The 21188-nt window shown below is 37.9% G+C and overlaps 1 protein-coding gene across 1 annotated transcript in view; it reads right to left on the bottom strand.

Annotated features, from left to right (window-relative positions):
• Window positions 1–8951: 8951 nt before the first annotated feature.
• LOC128644343 (gastrula zinc finger protein XlCGF26.1-like) overlaps window positions 8952–21188 on the bottom strand; it is a gene marked incomplete at its 5' end in the record, with an annotated part of 32287 nt that continues 20050 nt past the window's right edge. Inside the window, one exon of the mRNA XM_053696998.1 lies at window positions 8952–10456. Within this exon, the coding sequence (XP_053552973.1) occupies window positions 9294–10456 (1163 nt within the window). The remainder of the gene's footprint in view (window positions 10457–21188) is intronic.

Here is a 21188-nt window from a genome sequence, read left to right on the forward strand (position 1 = left end):
TGGCCACTGTTGGTCTGCCTGAAGGATGGGACTTTTGTATATGTCAACAAGATTTACTGATATGTAACACCCACTGACGGGTGAGCCGGTAGTGGCTTGTACAATTTTAATGTCTGTTTTTCTTTTTCTCATGTTGTAATGCTCTCAAAAAATTATTTCAACTAAAATCGCCATAATAATGATGTTCCGAACTGTTGTTTACGTATATGTTGTATTGGGTGCTAAATTTCTGAACGGGGCTGTACAGTCGTAAAGCTGTAATGTGTATGGTTGAATCTTCTAATGACGTCATCATATTATTAACCTGCCTGTGTAGTTCTGAAATCATCATTGTGTTGTTGTATTTGACTACATTGTTATTGTGTGCTGATTAAAATATAAATGTGTGCTTTGTGGTTGCGTGATACATGTTATGTACATATACGTATATATTGTGATTGTGTCCCACATATGCTGACTTCTCTAAAGCGGTCTCGCATTGTTGTTCCTTCCCATAAAGTGACAGCTGTAATCTGGTGTAATGATGTTCTTATTGTACATAATTCCTAATGGTATATTGTGATCGAATCATGATGTTAAAAGTACATTAAAATCCCTGTTTTCTGTTTCGTGATTCATAGAGAGAATGTAATGTGTTTTTCCCCCATCATTTGAATGCACATGTATGAGTGTATGGTAAAAGTAATGTATGTGCATCCATGAGTGATCATGTGTTAAGCCTATGTAGATATGCAGTTGCTGCAAGCATATGAGTTGAATAAATGAAATGCAATAATAAAGGTAAACGAGAGGTGTTTCCCATTGTCTACTGTTTGTGAATCCTGAAATGTTGCAATTATTTTTGTGTCCGTTTAAATGTGATGTAATTTTTGAAAATGTTTGTTACTAGTGATGTTGATTTGTAGTTGATGTAATGTAAAAGTATGAAACAATTTAATGTTGTGAATTTCCCATAAGTAAACTCCATAAGTCCACCATAGGGAAATAGCCATTTCTTGATCTATTTGTCATAGCTGGGTCTAACGCAAATTCTAGCGCTGGTATTTAGAGTTTTTATGTCTACGCTTTTTGCGTGCGTTAGGGAAATCTGTCTGTCGCGTGCACGAGCACGTCTTCCCCATAGAAGTCAATGGAGGCTCAAAATTTGTGTGTAAATAATATCCAAGACTGGTTTTGAGTGTAAAGTGAGTGACGTCATAGTCTTCTGTGAAAAAGTAGCTAAATTGTGTTCATTTCGTAATAAATAACTTCTTTGTGTATGTAATGTGGTGTATATTGTTTGTATGCATCGATGAGTGTATGTTTGTGATAATATTATTAGTTAGATGTAGCTATATGAGGGTCTTTTCCCGTCTGTCAATGTAAGTCAATGGAAAAATGGATTTGTGTTGGTTTTTTTTCTAACACCCGAGATCTCGCAACTTTGATCTTTTCTATTTTGATGAAAAAATATTACATATGAAAAATAAATATAATGTAGTGTTTGTATGAGTGTAAGTGTACTTTGTGTAATATTTATTTTGTGATTCGTGGACGTTTATTTTGTCGGTAGATGTTAACTACTGGGTCTGAGCTGTCGGTAGAGATTTGTGCGTTCGGAGATTTTGGAGTGTCGGTAAGTGAACTCTAAATACCAGCGGGCGGTAAAAACCAGCGTTAGAAGCCCTATACGCTGGTTTTGTCGGCTAACGCAAAACTCTAAATCTAGGCGTAAGTTATTATCTAATGTCATGTTAAAATCACCTCCAATAATGGTTTTATATATTTCCCACTGTGATAGTTGTTTATTAATTTTAGTAATGAACTGAGCTTGATGCTCATTAGGTGCGTATATATTGACTATTAATACAGGGGGATTTTTTTTATCAGTCCCTTCACTATAAGGAATCTACCTGTTTTGTCTTTGCTAACTTCTTCTTTAAAATTTAGTGAAAACTCCACATTTCTTCCTATTGCTTATCGCGTGGTGTTGTATTGGATAAAATTTGTCCCAATATTTGGGAGTGCATTTGGAAGTAAAGTGTGTCTCTTGTAGCATAACTATATGGGCTTTCTGATTTTTATATTCTAAAATAGCTTTTTTCTTTTAATATTAGAATTAAGTCCTCTCACATTGTGAGAGATCACATTAGTCTGTGTGCACATTGTGATATCTAGGCTGTGTATAATATTTATCTTTCTTGAGACTGTTATAAGTAACGTACAGTATTAACCTAATCAAGAAGAGCACCAGGGGGCCTATTTATGAATGCCTGTCGGACATGATCTGACATTGCGGATTATGTCCGACAGACCTCGCTGAATGCGGAGAGCAATATGCTCACCGCATTCAGCATTGCACCAGCGGCTCTTGTAAACTGCTGGTGCAACGCCGCGCTCTGCAGATTTGCGGCCAATCATCCGCTAGCAGGGGGTGTCGATCAAAGATCATGTTCATGGTGGTGTCTATGAACTCTATCCATTAATAGCATGGTTATTTCTCTTTCTGCGATCAGTTGACGGAAAAGCTTAGTGACGTCTTCCTGTAGATTTTTATAATCCTCAGGCATATTTCTAATGCGCAAATTTGATTGTCGTGATCTGTTTTCCAAACCTTCAACTTGATCCTCCAGGTTCTTAAAGGGACACTGAACCCATATTTTTTTTTCATTATTTAGATAGAAAGTTGCTTAAAATGGCATATTCTAATTTACTCCTATTATCAATTTTTCTTCGTTCTCTTGGTATATTTATTTGAAAAATCAGGAATGTAAGCTTACGAGCCAGCTCATCGTTTTGTCAGCACCTGGGTTATGCTTGCTTATTGGTTTGCTAAATGTAGCCACCAATCAGCAAGCACTATCCAGAGTGCTGAACCAAAAATGGGTCTGCTCATAAGCTTACATTCCTACTTTTTCAAATAAAGATACCAAGAGAACGAAGAAAAATTGATAATAGGAGTAAATTAGAAAGTTGCTTAAAATGGCTGCTCTATCTGAATTATGAAGGAAAACATTGGGTTCAGTGTCCCTTTAATGTAGGTTGAATGATCTTGTAGAGTGTGCTGTATATGTGGTATTTCTTCTACTCTGTCATTTTTTCCTAATTTTTCCTCTATTTCCGAGGTGCATCCATGATCCTCCAATATCTTTTATGTCTTGCTTAAGGTTAAAGGGACACTCAATCAAAATTAAACTTTCATTATTCAGATAGAGCATGCCATTTTAAACAACTTTCCAATTTACTTCCATTAACAAAATGTGCACAGTCTTTTTATATTTAAACTTTTAGAGTCACTAGCTACTACTGAGCATGTGCAAGAATAAGTGTGTATGCGTTTGTGAATGGCTGATTGCTGTCACATGGTACGTGTATGCATTTGTGATTGGCTGATGGCTGTCACATGGTACAGGGGGAGTGGAAAAAGACATAACTTTTAAAATTGTTAGAAAAAAAAATCTACTACTCATTTGAAGTTCAGACTAAGTGCTATTGCATTGTCTTGTTATCTTGCATTTGTTGATTATGCAAATCTACAGTGTTGACTGGTCCTTTAAAAAGGGCAGTTTTGAGTTGTTCTTGGAAGAGGGTTTTGATCTGCAACAGTTATTCTCTATTAGGTAGATCTGCTGGGCTTGATATACCAACATCTATAGATGGTGTAGGGGAATCATTTATTGTAGAGGCCATGTTTTTTTTCCAGAGAATTTTGTTCAATTGTGATCTTGAAAGACACTTTCACCGATTGATTCTTGTTATTTATATTGCTGAGTCGTTGCTGTATCTCAGGTATGATAGAAATGTTGAGTGAGATGTTGTGGTGCTTTATATCTCCCACGTAGTTGCTGTAGTTATATAACATATAAGATAAAAATGGCTTAGTTATGCAAAATTATCTCCCACCATTGCTGGAAAAAGTTCACTTCATATTTTTAACAAATTCTGAAGTAGCTCAGTTTCATGGCCAGTACATGTTTTAATGTGCTGGTTAGAGTGATGTTCCACTGATGTATTCCAAAGTTCTGGAATCCAAGAAAGGACTATGGTTCAAGTATCTTCATGCATTTGTATATTCTTCTTATCAGCCTCCGAATTGTGTCCCAATCTGTCACACTCAGAGCTTCAGGATTAAGTTAAGTAGGAAAGAGGTGTTTCAATAAGTAGGAAGAGCATGAACCAAAACTCTCAAAGTCCTTCTTGGGCTCTTCTTTAGGGGTTTCTTAATCCATACTATGAATAAGTTATTAGGAGCTTAAAAGTGGGATTTTGTGCTTAGGCAGTATGTTAAACTGTGACACAGTATAACATTTTTGTGCTGCCTTAAAGAGTTGTATACTATCATTTAGCTCAGTCCAGGTATATAATTATCATGTATACCTCAATTGGTAAGCAAACTTGTCGTAGGATCAAATTTCTCTATAAATTTTTTGTGCGGCTATCTGGAGTCAAGAACGTCACTTATGAATATGATAGGCCCGAGAACTGCTAGCTATGAGTCAAGTATAGTGTGGAATGGAGGTTTCCCACCAAACCTTATTAACAGCTTCTGGCTTAAAATATATCTGAGTGTTTCTGTCTGTCTAGATTGTGTTCACTTCACAAGGTGAACAAACCCAGTCTTTTAATCATCTGATATGTAGTGAGCCTTGCTGTTTAATTTTTAGCCATCTGTATATTACCAGTACGGTAATTTTGTATAGGTTTTTAACACTTTTACCTCGATCCTACAGCTAGTCGCCTTGTGTCTTCACCGGAGCGGAGCCTCGACCCTCCGGTTTTTTCTTTCAAGTCTGGTCTCAGCTTCTTCTAGGTTTGTCCCTGCTAAGCTGCACTACTGATGGAGGCCTGTTAGGCCGCTGCTGATCGATCCGGCTGTGATCTCGCTTAACGCAACAGTGGCTCCAAATTTCACTCGAGTCCTTCCACTTCAAAGAGAGAGTATTAAGTGCGGTTTCTATGGTAAGCACCTTTATAAATGTCAGTTTAACCCTCTGAAACAAGATTTTTCTCCGGAGCTCGGCCTCCATGCGTCTTGCTCTGGCTTCCAAGGTTTTTTTTTTTTTTAAAAGACACATCATTACATATACATTTTCATTCCGATTTATGCTATGAATTAAATCAACATATTTATTGCATTATAAGGCCTTAGTTAACAAGGTAGCAACTACTTCTCTTTATACAAAATAAAACTGCCAGATACAGATGGTAAAATACCACAAAGTTATCTATACACACATGGCAAGGTTACCATAGAGTAGTTCTGGGATGCTGCTGTGCAGATAGTATATGTGAAAAGTGTTATAATGTGCTTATAGTACATTGTGCCAACCAGTCTTCTTCTATACACAGTCGTGAGTATATGGAGAAGTCAGAGATATTAAAACAACACAAAGCAATGAAACGTGACAAGATTATAGCAGGACATTTATGATCTGGGATGACTTCCCCTGCAGACTGGCACTGGGTGAGTAAAGGAAAGGATTGGTACCCGGGGCAGCTTCCTGGGTGTAAGAGATGAGTAAGTTAAAGGTTATCATGTTGCCTAGTGAGGAGGTAGATCAGTAGATCAAGGTGTCATCTACCACTTCAAAGTCCAGTGATTAAAAAACGAGAGACACACTCTTAACAGCCAGTGTGCCTCTCATTTTTTAATCTCTTACTCTCTTTGAATATCTATGCTTATAATTGTGTGAATGATAAAGTGGTACAGTGCCATGTAACGTATAAACCGTGATACAAACTAGATAAATGTAAATTCAGCCCCCGCTATAGAAGGGGCTTAGGCAGAGAGATTTTCTGTTATACTGAATGGTAGTGAATGTGCAAGCGGTTTCAGCAGGAAACTTCACAATTTCAGATAGGGGAAATAATAGCATATAGCTATGATCCCTTTATTTTGTATCTATTAGATTTAAAAGTTCATCCTCTGCTACTCCAATGTGAGCACGATAATAACAGTGTATTTTCTACATCTTTAATACGTCTCTTTCTGCTTGATACATAGTATCTGAAATATAATCTTACATCAAGCCTTATACCTATAGAGGAATTGACTCTCACCCATGCATTATTTTAATATTATTTTTCATTCTGTAGAGTTTAAGTGTTTTTAAAGAAGTATGATTGTATAGTGATCCAATAAAGTTACGGTATGAATGTATATTCAGTAAACGTTCCTGTACTATGAACTTTTGTTTCTATTTTGAATCACTTTATATATAAATTAGGGGTAAGCACTTTATTTTGTTGTTACACACTCTGTAACTCATCTACCTATATTTCTATATATATCTGATGGTATATGATTATATATAGGTAGAGATGTATACAGTTATATATATAGCAATATCTATTTATAAATACATAGAACATATTATGCTATGTACAGAACATTGCATGTGAAATATTTACAGTAAATATACAGTCTAACACTTTATTAATATTGTATTGTATAAATATAAATTTTCAAAGGGCTACAATGCGCTTATATATATGTATACATATGTAGAGTAATTTAGACAGTGTTGTTATGAGAGGAACTGTACTTTTTTTAAAAAAATATTTTTTATTGAAGGCAATACATTACTTTGTTACATGAATCGAATACAAACTGTAAAGCTAGACAAGTTAGTATACATTTTTCCATATTACAAACTAAGCAGATTTATAAAAAAATGCAGTTATCTAGTTTTCTAAGTCCTTGAAGATATATGCCTGTTTTTCTTTGAGGAAGCACACATAAGATTCAGTTCTAGTACTTTGGATAATTCAATATGAATTGTACATAATGTCCATAATTTCGGTGCATGAGAAAAACCGAAGTAACCTATGCTTCTCTGTAAACAAAATCTACAAGTACAAGTAGTGTAGCGGAGACAATATACAGAACAATCAATGACCAACCATTTCACACAATAAAACACATTAATTGGAAGGGGGATTGGAGACATAAAGGGGAGAAGGAGGAAGTTGTAACTGTACTTTTAAATGTATTTTTGATGTGTTTTGTGCAACGTTTTTGTCTCAAGTAAAAATAAACCACAGCTCTGAAGTAGCACTATCCCAATGCGTTACACGTAAAGTCAATTGTGTTAGAGCAAATGCGTTTACTTTCAGCTTGTAGTAAGCACACTACTTCCGACACACACAATCACTCTCAATAAACCCCTTGTAATCTAGCCCTTAATGAGCTAACCTTTTATATTACATTACTTGCTATATATTTAATCACTCTCCTGATTAATTTGTATGTGTGTTAACCTGGTTCTTCTGTGCCGGTGCTACCTGTGAAGATTACTAATCATCTGAACAGGGTCTGCTCCATTGTCACTAGGAAAGTCCAAGAGTGGGCTTCTTTAGATAATCCTTCTGTTAAACAGTATATGTTCTACATAAGAGGTCCAAGAGTGGGCTTCTTTAGATAATCCTTCTGTTAGCCAGTATGTTTTCTACATAAGAGGTCCAAGAGTGGGCTTCTTTAGATAATCCTTCTGTTAACCAGTATGTGTTCTACATAAGAGGTCCAAGAGTGGGCTTCTTTAGATAATCCTCCTGTTAACCAGTATATATTCTACATAAGAGGTCCAAGAGTGGGCTTCTTTGGATAATCCTCCTGTTAACCAGTATTTTTTCTACGTAAGAAATCCAAGACTGGCCCTGATTTGCTTTAGGAGGTTACAAAAAATGAGAGCTGTTTTATATAATTGTTATTGCTTTGCTTGTACATTATGGACATTCAGTTTAACTACAGTTATCTTTGTTGGATATTGTCATATATCCTAATAGAAACACAGAATTTGACAGTAGATCAGAACCAAAAAAGACCATCAATTCTACCCATATTACGTTACTGGTTTTTTAGGATAACCTTATGTGTTCCACAGGCAGTTTTGAAATTCTTTACAGTCTTTTTGTTTACCACCTCAATTGGAAGTTTTTTCCATGAATCCACCACCATTGCTGTAAATAAATGTACAAAATTTTTTTTTGCAGCTTTCTACTCCTTGAATTTCAACACACTTTTGAGTGATTTGTCTAGGTTATACACAAAAAGGGATATGTTTCTTAATCCAGATCATGCATTTTCAGAAAATACAATTTACCAATATATTTAAAAAGTTCACCAATGACATAACCTACAATGAATTTTTAATGACATTTCTAACAGTGTATATGGTAACTGAATGTGGGTGTCATCCTAATATACATATGTATAATCAAGGAGGAACAAGTAGTAATTCACAATTGGCGGATAAGGGCTGAATTTTGTGTTTTTATTTATATCATGACTTGTACTGTTGATTTTAGTAATTTGTCAAGTTTATGTAAATTTGTTTTCATATTTCTGTTTGATTTTAGTTGTATGAAAATTAATAAAGACAAATAAATACAAAAAAGTAACAGCAAATCATTTTGTAAATAAAAATTCATAACTTTATTTTTTATAAGAAAGTGACTTTTAATTTGAATGCTGGCAATCCCTTTTTTCAAATAATTTGGTTAATACCTTTCTAAGTGAAGTAGGTTTTTAAACTCTTCTACAAATTAATAAATGCTATCCCTGGTAAGCAGTAGTACAGGCGATCCCTTTTCCTAGAACAACCATCTTATCCCATGGAGGTATTAAACCAGTCATTAGAAAGGTCAGACACCTCCATTTAAAATGGGGTGTCTCAGGGTCAGAGAGTGAAGCCCTCATCCTAAACCTCTATGGTGCCTAGTGATGCAGATGATGACTGTTTTTATGGTGATTTGCACTGTGTAGCAAGCTGTTAAATGAACAGTCACCTATCACTAATGTCTTTGAGTACTTCCCCACTACATGTTACATTAGCCACAGATTCCGATGACACAAATAATGAAGAGTTGATATACCTCCAACCTCAATAAGGTCCTAAGATAATGACTAGCTGAATATACAGTGGCCATAGGGGGTATATCATCTGCACAGCAACTATATATATATATATATATATATATATATATATATATATATATATATCATGGAGGACCGCATTCCAGAGCCCTCTGTAGCAAATTGCTTAATTTTCAAAAAGATTAATATTTTGTAACAAAATATCTGTAACAGTCTTTACACATGAAAAGTTTTACCTTTAGAGATCTGTGTACATTAAGAGATATGTTTTTGTAAAAAGCTTTTCCATACCACCTCGGCTAAGGTCTGACTTTTGGTCCTAACATTTTTTTTAGACTTTGCAAATGTAAAAAGGTTTTACCCTGTGTGAATATTTTAGTGGTTATGGAAAACTGACTTTTAGAACAAAGAATGTGCCACACTGTGGTCATGTGAAGAGCTACTTCCCTCTGTGGGTCTTTTCATGATATATGAGATGACTTTTTTGTGTAAAGCATTTCCCACAATCTAAACATGTGAATGGCTTTTCACCTGTGTGACTCCGTTCATGACATGTGAGATTGCTCTTATGCGTAAAACATTTCCCACACTCTGCACATGTAAAGAGCTTCTCTCCTGTATGAACCCTCTGATGCATTACGAGATTTGGCTTGTATGAATAACGTTTACCACATTCAACACAACTGAATAGTTTCTTCCCTCTGTGTATTCTTTCATGAACAGTAAGACTACCTTTTTGTGTGAAAAATTTCCCACATTCTTTGCATGTAAAAGGCTTCTCCCCGGTGTGGGTCCTTTTATGAGCTGTAAGAGTACTCTCTTGTGTAAAACATTTGCCACATTCTGTACATGTGAATAGTTTTTCACCTGTGTGAGTCCTTTCATGAAATGTGAGAGTACGCTTATCCGTGAAACATTTCCCACACTCTGTACATGTAAACAGCTTCTCTCCTGTATGAATCCTGTGGTGCTTTACGAGATCTGACTTGTATGAATAACGTTTACCACATTCAACACAACTGAATAGTTTCTCCCCTCTGTGGATTCTTTCATGAACTATAAGACTACTTTTTTGTGTGAAACATTTCCCACACTCTTTGCATGCAAAGGGCTTCTCCCCAGTGTGGGTCCTTTTATGAGATGTAAGAGTATCCTCTTGTGTAAAGCATTTCCCACACTCTGAACATTTGAAAGGCTTCTCTCCTGTATGAATTCTTATGTGCTTTAGGAGAACTCTCTTGTATGTAAAACTTTTTCCACATTCTGTACATATGAAAGGTTTTATTCCTTTGTGTATATTTTGGTGGTTAAGAAGATATGACTTGCTTGCAAAACTCTTCCCACACTCTAAACATGTGTAAGGTTTCACCCCTGTATGAGTCATTTGATGTTTTAAGAGAGATGACTTAAATGGCAAACTTATTCCACACTCTGTACACGTGTGGTGTTCAAGTTCCACTTGTTCATGATCATCTTTAAAAGTCTTCTGAGATACATCCAGTGTTTTCTGATACCCACTAGTGCTCAGTTCTTTTGGACTGTGAGCTATCAGTCTAATGTTGAGAGTCCTCTGCTCCATATGTATAATGTTCAATCCGTTATCTACAAAAAGAAGACAAAGAAAATAAAAAGTACATCAACGTGTGATTACAATGTACAAACCAGTGTAAGAAATATTATTTTTTTGTGCTTTATCAGATTTTCAATGTTATACATCCTGAGCTGGCAGTATATACGGTAATATAATAAGCTACAAATCAAAGAATAAAACAGCAGCACAGGTACGTACTTATAATCATTTATTTTAAATAACCATGAATTTGTTTTATATTAGGTTTAGCCATGTGATTTCCCCAGTGCTCCTTTCGCTCTCCATAACTGGTTATGACAATATGTTAGGTGAGTGGAAACTCTGGTGGTGATAGTAAGCTGTGAACCACTTCACCTGCAGAGAGTGATAGTGGTATTTTAAGGGGACGAGATAGTTAGAAAGTAAAACAGAGTGCTGAAATAATGTTGTTAGGTATTTCACTGGACCAAGTGTGATCAACAGACCCAAACAATATTTGTAGGTTATACAAAGGGAGGGTATATTCCACCTATTTATTTAATTTTTATAAGAGAAATTAGTCTTACATGGGGCCCATTAGCTTGATATCAGCAAGCTATTGTGTGTTATGTCAACTTTAATCTTTGAGACTGCCGACTATGGATTGTGTTTAGACCATAGTAGACGGAGAGTTGGGGGCTTATTTAATTCTTGGACCTAAGCACCACAGTGATTTGAGCCAGAATGGTTAAGGGGAGAGGGGGTAACAAGTGCTGAGTTCTGAAAGTATGTTGTAATCAAATTAGACTGCATGACAGTTGAGGGTCAGAAGAGCTAATGTATTTTTTGTAAACCAAAGTGTTGCTTCACATTCTATTTTTTTTTAACAAATCCCTAGCATGAACAACTGTACGTACTGAGCAAACCGGTCAGCAGCAAGCATTCTCTGTCATTTTTATAAACCATTAAATCAAGTTCTGTAAAGCAATATGAAGAACAACATATGGTTAATATAAAGCAAATTTGTGATTAATCCTAAATAAAAACATCTTGAGAAACCCACATAACCTTTCTATTTATCTAGTATAAGACCAAGTAAACCCCGGTTAAACCCACCTAAATTATTTAGAAGAAATCATAGTTTTAGTGAAGGAATCCTTTTTGTTGTAAATGTGTTTTGCAGTACACAAATACCAAAGCAAAGCAACTAAATGCCTATGGTGAAAATGCATCAAAAAAGTCTTTATTATCACAACCTCAACCCCCCAAAAAGTAAATAAAAACGACTTAATTCACAAGGTTAATACATCTTCAATAAGTCCGAAATGAAACCAAATTTACTGTTTTACTTTCCAAATCCTGACACAAAAACATAAAACATAATTTATGTAAGAACTTACCTGATAAATTCATTTCTTTCATATTAGCAAGAGTCCATGAGCTAGTGACGTATGGGATATACATTCCTATCAGGAGGGGCAAAGTTTCCCAAACCTCAAAATGCCTATAAATACACCCCTCACCACACCCACAATTCAGTTTAACGAATAGCCAAGAAGTGGGGTGATAAGAAAAAAGTGCGAAAGCATATAAAATAAGGAATTGGAATAATTGTGCTTTATACAAAAAAATCATAACCACCACAAAAAAGGGCGGGCCTCATGGACTCTTGCTAATATGAAAGAAATGAATTTATCAGGTAAGTTCTTACATAAATTATGTTTTCTTTCATGTAATTAGCAAGAGTCCATGAGCTAGTGAAGTATGGGATAATGATTACCCAAGATGTGGATCTTTCCACACAAGAGTCACTAGAGGGAGGGATAAAATAAAGACAGCCAATTCCTGCTGAAAATAATCCACACCCAAAATAAGTTTAATGAAAAACATAAACAGAAGATTCAAACTGAAACCGCTGCCTGAAGTACTTTTCTACCAAAAACTGCTTCAGAGGAAGAAAATACATAAAAATGGTAGAATTTAGTAAAAGTATGCAAAGAGGACCAAGTTGCTGCTTTGCAAATCTGATCAATCGAAGCTTCATTCCTAAACGCCCAGGAAGTAGAAACTGACCTAGTAGAATGAGCTGTAATCCTTTGAGGCGGAGTTTTACCCGACTCAACATAGGCATGATGAATTAAAGATTTCAACCAAGATGCCAAAGAAATGGCAGAAGCTTTCTGGCCTTTTCTAGAACCGGAAAAGATAACAAATAGACTAGAAGTCTTTCGGAAAGACTTAGTAGCTTCAACATAATATTTCAAAGCTCTAACAACATCCAAAGAATGCAACGATTTCTCCTTAGAATTCTTAGGATTAGGACATAATGAAGGAACCACAATTTCTCTACTAATGTTGTTGGAATTCACAACTTTAGGTAAATATTCAAAAGAAGTTCGCAACACCGCCTTCTCCTGATGAAAAATCAGAAAAGGAGACTCACAAGAAAGAGCAGATAATTCAGAGACTCTTCTGGCAGAAGAGATCGCCAAAAGGAACAAAACTTTCCAAGAAAGTAATTTAATGTCCAATGAATGCATAGGTTCAAACGGAGGGGCTTGAAGAGCCCCCAGAACCAAATTCAAACTCCAAGGAGGAGAAATTGACTTAATGACAGGTTTTATACGAACCAAAGCTTGTACAAAAAAATGAATATCAGGAAGATTAGCAATCTTTCTGTGAAAAAGAACAGAAAGAGCAGAGATTTGTCCTTTCAAAGAACTTGCGGATAAACCTTTATCTAAACCATCCTGAAGAAACTGTAAAATTCTCGGAATTCTAAAAGAATGCCAAGAAAAATGATGAGAAAGACACCAAAAAATATAAGTCTTCCAGACTCTATAATATATCTCTCTAGATACAGATTTACGAGCCTGTAACATAGTATTAATCACAGAGTCAGAGAAACCTCTTTGACCAAGAATCAAGCGTTCAATCTCCATACCTTTAAATTTAAGGATTTGAGATCCTGATGGAAAAAAGGACCTTGCGACAGAAGGTCTGGTCTTAGCGGAAGAGTCCACGGATGGCAAGAGGCCATCCGGACAAGATCCGCATACAAAAACCTGTGAGGCCATGCCGGAGCTACCAACAGAACAAACGAGCATTCCTTCAGAATCTTGGAGATTACTCTTGGAAGAAGAACTAGAGGCGGAAAGATATAGGCAGGATGATACTTCCAAGGAAGTGATAATGCATCCACTGCTTCCGCCTGAGGATCCCGGGATCTGGACAGATACCTGGGAAGTTTCTTGTTTAGATGAGACGCCATCAGATCTATTTCTGGAAGCTCCCACATTTGAACAATCTGAAGAAATACCTCTGGGTGAAGAGACCATTCGCCCGGATGCAACGTTTGGCGACTGAGATAATCCGCTTCCCAATTGTCTATACCTGGGATATGAACCGCAGAGATTAGACAGGAGCTGGATTCCGCCCAAACCAAAATTCGAGATACTTCTTTCATAGCCAGAGGACTGTGAGTCCCTCCTTGATGATTGATGTATGCCACAGTTGTGACATTGTCTGTCTGAAAACAAATGAACGATTCTCTCTTCAGAAGAGGCCAAAACTGAAGAGCTCTGAAAATTGCACAGAGTTCCAAAATATTGATCGGTAATCTCACCTCCTGAGATTCCCAAACTCCTTGTGCCGTCAAAGATCCCCACACAGCTCCCCAACCTGTGAGACTTGCATCTGTTGAAATTACAGTCCAGGTCGGAAGCACAAAAGAAGCCCCCTGAATTAAACGATGGTGATCTGTCCACCACGTTAGAGAGTGTCGTACAATCGGTTTTAAAGATATTAATTGAGATATCTTTGTGTAATCCTTGCACCATTGATTCAGCATACAGAGCTGAAGAGGTCGCATGTGAAAACGAGCAAAGGGGATCGCGTCCGATGCAGCAGTCATAAGACCTAGAATTTCCATGCATAAGGCTACCGAAGGGAATGATTGTGACTGAAGGTTTCGACAAGCTGAGATCAATTTTAGACGTCTCTTGTCTGTCAAAGACAGAGTCATGGACACTGAATCTATCTGGAAACCCAGAAAGGTTACCCTTGTCTGAGGAGTCAATGAACTTTTTGGTGAATTGATCCTCCAACCATGATCTTGAAGAAACAACACAAGTCGATTCGTATGAGATTCTGCTAAATGTAAAGACTGAGCAAGTACCAAGATATCGTCCAAATAAGGAAATACCACAATACCCTGTTCTCTGATTACAGACAGAAGGGCACCGAGAACCTTTGTAAAAATTCTTGGAGCTGTAGCTAGGCCAAACGGCAGAGCCACAAACTGGTAATGCTTGTCCAGAAAAGAGAATCTCAGGAACTGATAATGATCTGGATGAATCGGAATATGCAGATATGCATCCTGTAAATCTATTGTGGACATATAATGCCCTTGCTGAACAAAAGGCAAGATAGTCCTTACAGTTACCATTTTGAACGTTGGTATCCTTACATAACGATTCAATATTTTTAGATCCAGAACTGGTCTGAAGGAATTCTCCTTCTTTGGTACAATGAAGAGATTTGAATAAAACCCCATCCCCTGTTCCAGAACTGGAACTGGCATAATTACTCCAGCCAACTCTAGATCTGAAACACAATTCAGAAATGCTTGAGCTTTCACTGGATTTACTGGGACAGGAGGTCTCATCTTGAAACCAATTCTGTACCCTTCTGAAACAATGTTCTGAATCCAAAGATTGTGAACAGAATTGATCCAAATTTCTTTGAAAAAACGTAACCTGCCCCCTACCAGCTGAGCTGGAATGAGGGCCGCACCTTCATGTGGACTTAGAAGCTGGCTTTGCCTTTCTAGAAGGCTTGGATTTATTCCAGACTGGAGATGGTTTCCAAACTGAAACTGCTCCTGAGGATGAAGGATCAGGCTTTTGTTCTTTGTTGAAACGAAAGGAACGAAAACGATTATTAGCCCTGTTCTTACCCTTAGATTTTTTATCCTGTGGTAAAAAAGTTCCTTTCCCACCAGTAACAGTTGAGATAATAGAATCCAACTGAGAACCAAATAATTTGTTACCCTGGAAAGAAATGGAAAGTAGAGTTGATTTAGAAGCCATATCAGCATTCCAAGTTTTAAGCCATAAAGCTCTTCTAGCTAAAATAGCTAGAGACATAAACCTGACATCAACTCTGATAGTATCAAAAATGGCATCACAGATAAAATTATTAGCATATTGAAGAAGAATAATAATATTATGAGAATCATGATCTGTTACTTGTTGCGCTAAAGTTTCCAACCAAAAAGTTGAAGCTGCAGCAACATCAGCCAATGATATAGCAGGTCTAAGAAGATTACCTGAACACAGATAAGCTTTTCTTAGAAAGGATTCAATTTTCCTATCTAAAGGATCCTTAAACGAAGTACCATCTGACGTAGGAATAGTAGTCCGTTTAGCAGGGGTAGAAATAGCCCCATCAACTCTAGGGATTTTGTCCCAAAATTCTAATCTGTCAGACGGCACAGGATATAATTGCTTAAAACGTTTAGAAGGAGTAAATTAATTACCCAATTTATCCCATTCTCTGGAAATTACTTCAGAAATAGCATTAGGAACAGGAAAAACTTCTGGAATAACCACAGGAGATTTAAAGACCTTATCTAAACGTTTAGAATTAGTATCAAGAGGACCAGAATCCTCAATTTCTAAAGCAATTAGTACTTCTTTAAGTAAAGAACGAATAAATTCCATTTTAAATAAATATGAAGATTTATCAGCATCAATCTCTGAGACAGAATCCTCTGAACCAGAAGAGTCATCAGAATCAGAATGATGATGTTCATTTAAAAATTCATCTGTATAAAGAGAAGTTTTAAAAGATTTTTTATGTTTACTAGAAGGAGGAATAACAGACATAGCCTTCTTGATGGATTCAGAAACAAAATCTCTTATGTTATCAGGAACATTCTGAACCTTAGATGTTGATGGAACTGCAACAGGTAAAGGTACATTACTAAAGGAAATATTATCTGCATTAACAAGTTTGTCATGACAATTAATACAAACAACAGCTGGAGGAATAGCTACCAAAAGTTTACAGCAGATACACTTAGCTTTGGTAGTTCCAGCACTAGGCAGCGATTTTCCTGAAGTATCTTCTGACTCGGATGCAACGTGAGACATCTTGCAATATGTAAGAGAAAAAACAACATATAAAGCAAAATAGATCAAATTCCTTAAATGACAGTTTCAGGAATGGGAAAAAAATGCCAATGAACAAGCTTCTAGCAACCAGAAGCAAAGAAAAAATGAACTTAAATAATGTGGAGACAAAAAGCGACGCCCATATTTTTTGGCGCCAAATAAGACGCCCACATTATTTGGCGCCTAAATGCTTTTTGGCGCCAAATATGACGCCACATCCGGAACGCCGACATCTTTGGCGCAAAAGAACGTCAAAAATGACGCAACTTCCGGCGACACGTATGACGCCGGAAACAGAAAAGATTTTTTGTGCCAAAAAAGTCAGCGCCAAGAATGACGCAATAAAATGAAGCATTTTCAGCCCCCGCAAGCCTAACAGCCCACAGGGAAAAAGTCAAATTTTTTAAGGTAAGAAAAAATAATTGATTCAAGTGCATTATCCCAAATATGAAACTGACTGTCTGAAAATAAGGAATGTTGAACATCCTGAGACAAGGCAAATAAATGTTTGAATAAATATATTTAGAACTTTATAAACAAAGTGCCCAACCATAGCTTAGAGTGTCACAGAAAATAAGACTTACTTACCCCAGGACACTCATCTACATGTTTGTAGAAAGCCAAACCAGTACTGAAACGAAAATCAGCAGAGGTAATGGTACATAAGAGTATATCGTCGATCTGAAAAGGGAGGTAAGAGATGAATCTCTACGACCGATAACAGAGAACCTATGAAATAGACCCCGTAGAAGGAGATCACTGCATTCAAAATAGGCAATACTCTCCTCACATCTCTCTGACATTCACTGCACGCTGAGAGGAAAACCGGGCTCCAACTTGCTGCGGAGCGCATATCAACGTAGAATCTAGCACAAACTTACTTCACCACCTCCATAGGAGGCAAAGTTTGTAAAACTGAATTGTGGGTGTGGTGAGGGGTGTATTTATAGGCATTTTGAGGTTTGGGAAACTTTGCCCCTCCTGGTAGGAATGTATATCCCATACGTCTCTAGCTCATGGACTCTTGCTAATTACATGAAAGAAATTATGCTTACCTGATAATTTAATTTCCTTCTGTATGAGGAGAGTCCACGGCATCATTCCTTACTGTTGGGAAATATTGAACCTGGCCACCAGGAGAAGGCAAAGACACCCCAGCCAAATGCTTAAATACTCCCCCTACTTCCCTCGTATCCCAGTCATTTTGCCAAGGGAACAAGGAACAGCAGGAGAAATATCAGGGTATAAATGGTGCCAGAAGAGAAAAACTAAATTTTGATCCGCCCATCAGAGTATACGGACGGGGCCGTGGACTCTCCTCATACAGAAGGAAATTAAATTATCAGGTAAGCATAATTTATGTTTTCCTTCTTAATATGAGGAGAGTCCACGGCATCATTCCTTACTGTTGGGAAAACTATACCCAAGCTCTAGGACATTGAATGATAACGTGAAGGGTAAAAGAAAAGGTGGATCCTAGTCTGAGGGCAAACATCAAATTTGTAGAATTTTGAAAAAGTATGTATGTAAGGAGGACCAGGTAGCCGCCTTACAAATCTGATCCATAGATGCCTTGTTCTTAAAGGCCCAAGAGGAAGCCACCACTCTAGTGGAATAAGCTGTAATCCTCTGAGGAGGTCTAAGTCCCGCTGACTCGTAAGCTAAGCGTATAACACTCCTCAACCAAAAAGATAAGGAAGTCGAAGAGCTCTTTAAATGACGAACTATCCTCAAGCAGGATAGTAGTGCGCTTAGCAAGTGTGGAGATAGCGCCATCCACCTTGGGGATGGAACCCCATAACTCCAATTGAGAGTCCGGAACCGTGAATAATTTCTTAAAGGAAGAAGAAGGGAAAAATGAAGAACCAAGTCTTTCCCATTCATTCTTAATAATGTTTGCCATCTTTACGGGAACCGGGAAAGTCTGTGGTACAACCCTGTCCTCGTAGACCTTATCTAATTTAGGAATTAAGGGTTCCTCAGGCAATTTAGGCTCCGGGACCTCTAAAGTAGCCAAAACTTCCTTTAGGAGAAAGCGTAAATGTTCAATCCTAAATCTAAAGTCTGGTTCCTCCGCAGCTGGAGGCCTACAGGCAGCATATTCCGACCCAGAAAGAACATCCTCTGAAGTATCAGAGGCGTCCTCAGCGGATAATCTAGTATCAGATAAATCCAACAAGCTAGCAGATGACCCCTGGGAAGGATAGCAATATTTGACCTTTTGCTTGTGCTTAGCAGGGGGATGTAAAGCACTAAAGGCCGCAGACACTGCCATTTGCAACTACTCTGCAAAATCTGGTGGTAAAAGGGCCCCTCCAGATGGAGGATTAGGAGTGCTACGGGAAGCTGCATGTGTATTGGGAGATGACTGTAGGGTGCACACCTCACGGGACGGAGACTCCTCAGAGGTGGACAGCTCAGTAGTACTAAATATATTAACCTTCTTTGATATGATTACATTATCAAGGTATGTGGAACATAATTGAGCAAGCGGGTATACTGGGGCCTCCTCACAATATACAGGTATTAGACTTAGGTAAAGAGGGAGTACCCTCCAACGCGTCAGAATCCTCCATAGCTTACTCTTATAAAGCAGACTGATAATAATAAGATAAAATGGCACCTTTATACCCCCCAATGGCTGACCACTCAACACCTCCTATGACCCAGGCCCAACAGAGAAAAACAGCTTCGTCTTCTGCTATAGTAAAAAGCACGCCAAGCCTTCCCAGGCTGTGCAGCCTACCAAAACAAAAGTAAAACCTGTACGTTCCAACATCTGCCTGAGCCTCATCTCACACATGTCGCAGCATAATCAGAGTAATAAAATTATGAGATTAATTCCCCCCCTGTTCAATAATCCCCTCCGGAGATATTAACCCTTGATTCCACACAGATAAAAGGAGCCACACTGTGACCCTGTCTCCTTGCGTTATCATATGTATATAAAAACTGAAACGATCTTACCGGAATCTATGCTGTGGAACAGGAACACAGCCTCAAACTTTGACATGATCTTATAGTTTGACATAGTCTTGTAACATCGCACCTGACATGGACTTGAGTGATGAAAGCAGGCATTGAAACTTGTCAAAATTGATTGCTTAGGAGCTCGCAGAAAGACTCTCCCTGCATCTCCAGACTCTAATATTCATCAATGCTCTCACTGGGAGGCTGACAATACTACTTAAAACTCCAGTCCCATTTCAAAGGGCAGATACCCTTCATAAGGAACTACGCTGTATCTTCTGACACTTCTCTGCCAACCTCCAGTGAGGAAAGGCAAAGAATAACTGGGATATGAGGGAAGTAGGGGAGTGTTTAAGCCTTTGGCTGGGGTGTCTTTGCCTCTTCCTGGTGGCCAGGTTCAGTATTTCTCAACAGTAAGGAATGATGACATGGACTTTCCTCATATTAAGAAGGAAATAGCACTCGTCAATGGGTAGAGCTCATTAAAAAGAGGGTGGCAGGAAATCTAAAGCCTCATAACCATTCCAGATCATAACCACCATTTCATCTATAAAGCAGAAGCATAAGATGGAAGGAATTTAGTGAATGACAAGTCACACTCATTAATGGGAGACTAAAAAGCAGCTCAGGCTGGGTAGTCAAAGCACATACACAAGGATAACAGCACTATATAGGTAAGGAGGCACCTTGTGAGATGCCCTTATCTATGTTGCAGAGGAGAAGGAACTTAATGGATACAGGAGTACAAGAAGCACAAGCTGGGGAAGCTGAGAACCTTGTGAGATGCCCTTGTCTATGCTGCAGAGGAGAAGGAGCTTAATGGATACAGGAGTACACAAAGCAAAACCGGGGGAAGCAGAGAACCTTGTGAGATGCCGTTATCTATGTTGCTGAGGAGAAGGAGCTTAATGGATACAGGAGTACACGAAGCAGAAACGGGGGAAGCTGAGAACCTTGTGAGATGCCCTTATCTATGTTGCTGAGGAGAAGGAGCTTAATGGACACAGGAGTACACAAAGCAGAAGCAGGGGAAGCTGAGAACCTTGTGAGATGCCATTATCTATGCTGCAGAGAAGGAACTTAATGGATTCAGGAGTACACAAAGTAGAAACGGGGGAAGCTGTTAACCTTGTGAGATGCCCTTATCTATGTTGCTGAGGAGAAGGAGCTTAATGGATACAGGAGTACACGAAGCAGAAACGGGGGAAGCAGAGAACCTTGTGAGTTGCCGTTATCTATGTTACTGAGGAGAAGGAACTTAATGGATATAGGAGTACACGAAGCACAAGCTGAGGAAGCAGAGAACCTTTTGAGAAGCCCTTATCTCTTCCTGGTGGACAGGTTCAGTATTTCTCAACAGTAAGGAATGATGCTGTTGACTCTCCTCATATTAAGAAGGAAATAGCACTCACCAATGGGTAGAGCTCATTAAAGCACAAGCTGAGAAGCTGAGAACCTTGTGAGATGCCCTTATTTATGTTGCCGAGGAGAAGGAGCTTAATGGATACAGGAGTATACGAAGCAGAAACGGGGGAAGCTGAGAACCTTGCGAGATGCCCTTATCTATGTTACTGAGGAGAAGGTAACATAGAGTTTAATGGATACAGGAGTACAAGAATCACAAGCTGGGGAAGCTGAG

Source organism: Bombina bombina, unplaced genomic scaffold (genome assembly GCF_027579735.1).
Source record: "Bombina bombina isolate aBomBom1 unplaced genomic scaffold, aBomBom1.pri scaffold_703, whole genome shotgun sequence".
NCBI lineage: Eukaryota > Metazoa > Chordata > Amphibia > Anura > Bombinatoridae > Bombina > Bombina bombina.